Here is an 8329-nt window from a genome sequence, read left to right on the forward strand (position 1 = left end):
TTTTTCAGCCTTATTTTCACAATATGACCTCCACATCATCATCTTATGGATCTCCTGCTTAATAAAATTGTACATCCATTTCACTCCTATTCTACTTGTTCACCGAATTCAGATATTGCATTGTTTAAGCCTCTTTTCAGTGCTTCCCATATAATGCTGATATCATTACCATTCAGTAACAGATACCATAGGACCAAACATAGTATTCTCCTTAGTCTGTCATAATTTCCATCTTAGTAATTCAGCATATAACCTTTCCTATATAGTTGTAGAAAGTTTTTCTGCTTGGTTGCAAAGTAAATTATTTGAGACAAGAAATTATATTCTTTTGAATCCTTTACCCTAAGCAAACAAAGTTTGCACTGGAGTATCTTCATTAATATCTACTTGTATATAGAGACTGTTGACTTCATCATTTGACTCAGTATCTCATAATACAAAGTATGCTTCCTTTCTGACACGTATATTGCTGTACATTATGGGAACACCATTACCTAGACTGGTTTCAATCTCTGTTGAGGTCTCATCTCTCATCACCTAGAGATAAAAACAGGAAGATACTGAGATTAAATCAGTCAGTCAGTCATCAGTTGCATCAGTCTTGGGACTGGTAGCTCAGCAGCAATTTCCTCCATTCTGCTCTGTCATTGGCTTTCTTCTTAACCTCCTAGTAACTCCTCAAATCCATGCTGTCTTTGACTTCGTCAAGAAAGCTTTTCCTTGGTCTGCCTCTTCTTCTTCTTTCCCCCTCTGTTTTGCCTTCAGTTATTCTTTTCACAAGTCCATCATGTCGAAGTATATGTCCAAACCACCTATCCCTTCTAATTTTGATCGATTTTATTAGAGTTCTTGTTTCGTTTATCTCTCTCACTACTTGTTGGTTTGATTTTTTTTCTGTCCATTTTATTTTGTTCATGCGACGCCAGCACCACATTTCAAAAGCCTCCAATCTTCTTACATCTTCTCTGCCTAGAATCCAGGTTTCACATCCATACAGTGCAATGCTCTGTATGGATGTGAAATCTTTATCTGTGAAATCAATGTCTTTACTAATTTTTTTTTCAATTGTAGGTTGAGGTTTCCTGTTAAAATGCTTTTCATCTTAAAGAATTGGGCTTTTGCATTGTTTATTCTTGATCTTATGTCTTCTCTTGTTCTGCCATCTTCTGTTATTAGGCTTCCTAAATATTTAAAGCTTTTCACTTGTTTTATTTGTTGATGTCTATATGCTCTGTATTGATAGGGATTTTGCCTGTAACAATGATTTTAGTCTTATCTGTGTTGATTTTCATTTTATATTTTTCAAGGTTATTATTTAGTAATTCTAGCATTGTTTTTAACGTTCTTCTGTTTTCTGCTACAAGGGCTATGTCATCAGCAAATCTTATACACATGACTTGCTCACCATTTATCTTTATGCCACTATTTATTTTATCTTTAGTTTCCTGAATGGCCTTTTCAATATATAAATTAAATAAAAGTGGTGAAAGTATACATCCTTGTCTTACTCCACTCCTGATATTTATTATTTTCTCCTTATCATTGATTTTAATCCGTCCATTTTGATTTTTGTAAATTTGATAAATTATTTTCCTATCCCTCAAATCTATGCCGATATTAGTTAGACAATTTAGGAGTATTTTGACTAAGGTCTAATCTTCTCTCTATTATTGTTCTCAAACAGAGTATTGCCTCTCTTGTTCCTTTATTCTTTTTGAATCCAAATTGGTCTTCATCCAACAGACAATCTATTTTTGAATAAATTCTATTTTGAATAATTTTTAGCAGAATTTTGCTAACATGTGGGATTAAAGCTATTGTTCTAAATTGGCTGCATTTGTTTGCATTATTCTTTTTTGGTATTGGTATTATGGTTGATTTCATAAACTCCTTTGGTATTTCTCTTCTATCATAGATATGGGCTATTAATTGATAGAGTAAGGTTTTTGTCTCATCACCTAGATTTTGTAGCAGTTCTGTAGGAATATTGTCTACACCCGGACATTACTCATTTCAGACAGTGCTTTATCAAATTCTTCTCGCATTATTGGGGGTCCTAGATTATCTTCATTTTGATTTTCTATGCTGATATCAACATCAAGTTCGTTGCCATTATAGAGATTTTCAAATAATTCTTCCATTCCATTAATATATCCTCAGATTCTATTAGTAATTTTCCATTTTCATCTTTGATGGCATTATTTTTGCTGTTCTTATTAAATTTGAAAGTCAGTTTGTTAATTTCTTTATAGGCTTTCTCTATGTTTTCTTTTTTAAATAATTCATCTATGTTATTACACTGTTCTTCCAGGTATTCTTTTTTGGCTTGTCTACATTTTCTTGCAATTTGATTTTTAAGATATTTGTATTTGGCCACATCTTCTTCTTTAACAGCATTTTTATATTTTCTTCTTTCATCCATAAGGCCAAGTATTTCATCTGTTATCAGATGTTTTCTTTTTTCTTTTTCTGCATTTTTCAATAATTGATTTGATGAATTTGTAATTAACTCTTTAATCATATTCTATTGGTTTTCAATATTATTCTGACTATTTATGTTTTCTGGAATGTTATGATCAGTTGCCTCTTGGTATCCTCTCTTTACTTTACTCTTTAATTTTTCAAGTTCCATCTTACTGGTTTGTATATTTGGATTTGTTTCCTGTGTTTCAGTTCTGTTTTCATTAAGACAAGTTTATGGTCACTACTAATGTCGGCACCTGGATAGCTTTGCAATTTTTTTATTTGGTTTCTGTATCTTTTCTTGACCAATATATAATCTATTTGATATCTATTTGAATCCCCAGGTGCTTTCCAGGTGTATCTTCTTCTTTTTGGAGCTTGAAATAGTGTATTTGCTATAACTAACTGTTTTTGTTTACAAAATTCTATTAATTGCTTTCCTCTTTCATTCCTACGTCCAAGACCATATCTTCCTGAAACATTATCATTACTCTCTTCTCCCACTATAGCATTCCAATCTCCCATTATTATTGTATTGTCTCTGTCTTTAAAGCTGCTCCAGATTTCTTCTATTTGTTCATAAATTTCTTCTATTTCTTCATCGCTATGTTGTGATGTTGGCATGTAGACCATTATAATATAATATTAATACTGGTTCATTTTGAATGCTTATCACCATGATTCTGTCACTATTGTAGTGATTAACTTTCCAACTTTTTTATGAAGCATTATTGCAACACCTGATTCGCCCTTCTTTTGTCCTGAATATATTATCCTAAATTCTCCACTCCAGAAATCACCCTGTCCCTCCCATCTCGTCTCACTAATGCCCAGAATGTCTATTTCAAGTCTTTCCATTTCTTTTTTCACATTTTCTATTTTACCTGGTTCTAGCAGTGTTCTTGCATTCCATGTTCCAATATTCAGCTTATTTCTTGTGTTCATTTTTGAATAAGTACCAGGATTTCGTTGGCTGTCGACCTGAGAAGCCCGGTTACTTCTCCTGCCGGGCATGACTCCTTCAGTGAAGGCTTCATCGCCAATCTTGATTTCATTTTTAACTTCCATTGCTGCTTTTACTTGGGAATGTAATGTGGTGGTTTCCCCTTGCCTTCCACATCGCATTATTGTAACATGAATGCTACAGGAGGTTAATACAAGTAGCACTGCAGCCCACTACTATAACTATTAGTGGTTAGTTGAAAGAGGAGGAAACATCCCTGGCCCTCGTGTACTCTAATAGCTTCAGGGAGAATGGAGGACCTCCTCCTCCTGAGGTTAGTAAGCAAGAAAAGAGAATGACAGAAAGTTTTAAGTAAAGAATCCTCATTAGAAAGAATGTTAGTATGAGGGTAGAAGCAGGAAGTGGAAGAGTTAGAGAAAAGTATGACCAAAAGCTTTGAAATAGATCATTAAATCAGTACAGTATCCATATTATTTTATACAAGTAATAAAAGGTGTCTCATCATAATATTAAAATACTGTGGCTCAGAGACAGTTCAACCAATCAAAGATGACCAATCCTTATTAGAGATCTGGATTGGTTCCAGAAATGTTATTCTTTCTTCAATCCTTGATCCAATTGTGAGCAAACAAAGTTTATATGTGAAGTATCTTGATGATTGGTCTGCTTGTATGTAGAGGTTGTCGACTTCACGAGTTGCATTATGGGATATTGAGGTAGTTGATGTGAAGTCAGCATCCTCTTTAGTAGTAGGCAAATCATGAAGATACTTCACACACAAACTTTGTTTGCATACACTTGGGTAAAATATTAAAACAAGAATAAAATTTCTTGTCATTGTCTTATACATATCTACTAACACATGAATTTAAGTTTGAGAATAAAGCTGACATTAACATAAGGTTTACTTTAACCTCACTCTCCTTCCCTTAAATATTGCAAAATATATCAGTCTTTTGTATCCTTCTCCATACAAATTATTTTCAGCAGTGAGCACTATTTCTATTTTTGTTTCTTTTGCAAAGAAACAAAAATTCACTTTAGAACTAGAAAAGTAACCAAGTCAGAAGCAAGTTTAACAGTAGTATGTGCATAAATCTTGAAACTGGTTTGGTTGGACTGTCTCTGAGCCACAGTAAATTGTGAAACTGTTTCACATATTTATTAGTGTTCATTAGACCACCGATAAACATGTTTTTAGAAAAGAAAAAAAAATACTTGCACACATCCAGATATATATATAAAGGTAAGTAGTTTTATATATATATATATATATTTTTTTTTTTTTTTTTTTTTTTTTTCTTTTCCAAATTTAATTTTTGATATGTTTGATCATTTCAGGATCCTCCAGAATTTGATTTCACTGTGCATAAAAATTTTCCAATAATTAGGATATAAATAACTCTTTGGTCATCATCCACTTTGTTATTGGTTTCAAATTCATGATATTTCTTTGCACATCAAATATGAAAATCATCTTGGATGACTAATGTAAATAAACAAAGTATTTTAGGACATTGACAGGTCATGAAGAGTACCAATTTTGTTGGATTAACAATATATTTGGGTTTTTTTTCAGTAGGTTATACAAAAGTGATGGATTTTCTCTATTAGCATGAGTTATTCAATTTTGTACCTTTCTTTTCATTATAATTCATTTTTTGTTTGAAAATAGGAATGTAAGTAGATATACAGGAACAAAATTAATTCAAATTATGAAAAATAATTTATTACCATAAAATATTTGTCCAAGTGCACTTAGCAATGCAACATCAGTGATTAAGTTGGATAAAAATGGTCATTTAATACTAAAGTCCAAATAGTGTAACATAAAAAAAAAAATAAATATAACAATAAGAATAAAAATAATTAAAGATAAAATAATAAAATTATAAAATAATAAAATTTAATTTTAATGATTGGTGTCACAGAGCACTATGTCCCATAAACAACACAGAGTGGTATTTAAGCCAAATACTACATCTTAATACATCAGACAAGTATTAAGATCTCCTAAAGACAATGTACCATTTTTCATATGGTACATTGTCTTAAATATACATAAATATAGGAATAAATATAGTCTATCGTACCTGTTAAGATTAGGGCAATGTAATGATGCTTCAGTTTTTATATATTCTTTTAATAAGAAATCTGTTCTTGGGCAGGAACCCCTCCCTCAGAGATAACCTTGTGTTATCTCTGAGGGAGGGGGTCCTGCCCAAGTTCGACCTTCTTCAAGGTCGAACTGGTCGGGTTCATGGCACATGGTGTAATTTTTGTTGTTCTTCATAACAAGCAATGGTAGAAATATTAGAGGTTTAATTATCTTGGAAATGGGTGCATTTGGATGCTCCTTATGCATGAGAGACAGAAATATGTTTAATTTTTTTAGAGGAAGAAGATGGATTTCCTGTAACTACTGATGGTTCTGTTGGCAAAAGACTCCTTGAAACAACCATTAGATATGAAAGCAGACTTAATATGATCATTTTTTCCTGAAGTAATAAGGCCTCAGTTGAGAACAGTGAGGTGAGCACAATGATTTAAGGTTTTGATAGTGAGACTTTTGTTTTGTATTATGGTGGGACTGTGCATCTGTGCAATGACCTGTATGTTTTTAATGAAAGATCGAAAATCGAAGTCCTCTCTCTGTCAAGTTGATAAAGAACCAGATCTTAAAAAGCAAATGAAGGTATCCTCTATTTCCCAAGTGAATTGTATCCTTGGATCGACAGCATTAATCTTTGTGGCAAACATATGAAGTTCTGATAGACAACCAGTCCAAATATTTAACTTGTAGTAGAAAGAATATCATGGAGAAGAACTACTGCTTAGAATGTTCCTGAAAATAATTAGAAAACATTGGGAGAAGGAGAACTTCTCTAAACTATATCCTCTGTTTGTTGTTAAAACTATTTTGATAAGTTAAATATCTAGGATGAGTGATAAAATTAAAGAACTGGACAGTATCTGTGGGAAAACTTGTTTGACTAAATCCATAATTTCCTCTAAAAACATGTTGGCTAACATGTAATCTGTATCTAAACTGATCATTATATCAGAAGGAGCTCATTGATCTATATTTTAAAATTCATACTATTCTTAACATGAGAACCACACAGCTATAAATTAAGAAACCAAGATGGACAGATGCCAGGAGAGTTTGTAAGTAGGAAAGCCAGTATAATCAATGATGTATGTACATATTTATGTGTATGTGCACTTTTGTTCCATGCTGAGGATGCCTATGAAATGCAGACAAACATTTTATGGTAATAAATTATTTTTCACCTCAGTTATCTCTAGCACTAATTAATTCCTCTAGCTTATTTTTCATCACTCATTAGTCATTAACAGTATTAAATAATAAGGTATATCATTTGTATAAAATAATCATTCGACATAGCTCAAAACTGTTGTCTGAGATCATATGCTTGATTGAATAATGAGTCTATACTGTAAGTTGTCATTCGTTGTTGAGTGGCTGTTTAAAATTATTATACTTGATCTTCACTGTAGATGTTTTCAAAGGTTATCATTTGTATTCATTCATCAAAATACAGAATAATATCATCCTTTCATATGGCATAAGGATGTTTTTGCTATATAAAAGTCTAAAAATGTTTAACATTTATTGTAAGAGGACTCCTGTACAGTTTTATTGACATTCTAATTTTATATATAAATGATAAAAAAGAGCATTTTATATTATTTCATATTGCTATATTGATTGATTGAATAATAGTCATTGCTTTTTCCTCCAAGAGAAATCAGCAGATCTTAAATGCGAAATTGATGTTTGCATTAATTTAGCATATAATTATTTTCTAATTGCTAGGCACAGATATACTAAGTTATACAAATTCTCTTATACATTGTGCTAGCTTATTACGCAGGCCCATGAACTTCAGTATTGTGTTTTAATGTGTAAGGAAAACTCATTCACCTTCTACAAGTTGACAGATGAGTATGGGAGCAAGAATTAAATTCTCTACAGAATTTAAAATATACAAATTATGTGTTTAAATTAATGAAATATAGTGCACTTGGTAAATAAGTAGGTAGATTGCATAACTTCCCTGAGATTTAAGATAACTTGTATATACGCTATCCTACCAAAGGCATATGACATCCCTTCAATTACAGATAACTGTAATATGCATATTTTGCAATCTGTAAAAGAAATCAGTCCTCTTGGAAGTCAATCTCATTTTGCATGGCAGTCAGTGAATACACAGTTAACAGCATTTCAAAACAGAATAATAATCAGATCTCATTTGGAGAAAATGTCGGTGCATGCTGTTGTGTATTAAGTAAGCATTTTCCAAGGCCCAAAACAAAGCTGAAGAAATGAAAGTCTGTAGATAATACTAAATTCAAGATACAACTTGGTAAGTCTAAAATACCAACTGACAGATGATCCTTAGGGATTCTAATTATATCATTTCACCATCAGCCCTTAAAGAATCTGTGTTTTAATATGCAGATGACCATGAACAGTTTCATTAGTTTTAAAATAGGTAAATAAATAGGTTACTTTGTGTTATTTTTTCTTCAAAGTAAATAACACAGTTTACCAACAATTGGAAGGCCTAGCAACGGGTAGCCCACTGTCACCACCTTGTGCAGACCTATTCATGGAAAAGTTTGAAAATGAAATTTTTACCAAAATTACACCTAAACCATTGATATGGTGGAGATACGCTGATGGTATTTTCATCATTTGGAATGTAAACATGGAAAACCTACAGGTGTTTTAGAGAGAATAAACTCACTTCACAACAAAATTAAATTTACTCTAGAAGTTGAAAAAAAACAGACAACTCTCCTTCCTAGACATACTGGTGAAAAGGAAGGAGAATAATTTTAAACCATATACAGAAAACCTACAGATACTGG

At 32.0% G+C, this 8329-nt stretch overlaps 1 protein-coding gene across 1 annotated transcript in view; it reads left to right on the top strand.

Moving 5' to 3' along the window:
* The window catches only part of Naa35 (N-alpha-acetyltransferase 35), a 440678-nt gene extending 433550 nt beyond the window's left edge, over positions 1–7128 (top strand). The window contains exon 20 of the mRNA XM_090406587.1: positions 4769–7128. Within this exon, the coding sequence (XP_090262713.1) occupies positions 4769–4825 (57 nt within the window). The 3' untranslated portion in view covers positions 4826–7128. The remainder of the gene's footprint in view (positions 1–4768) is intronic.
* Positions 7129–8329: the final 1201 nt, after the last annotated feature.

This window comes from Typopeltis vanoorti, chromosome 16 (assembly GCF_054136105.1).
Source record: "Typopeltis vanoorti isolate ZY-2024b chromosome 16, IOZ_Tvanoo_1.0, whole genome shotgun sequence".
NCBI lineage: Eukaryota > Metazoa > Arthropoda > Arachnida > Uropygi > Thelyphonidae > Typopeltis > Typopeltis vanoorti.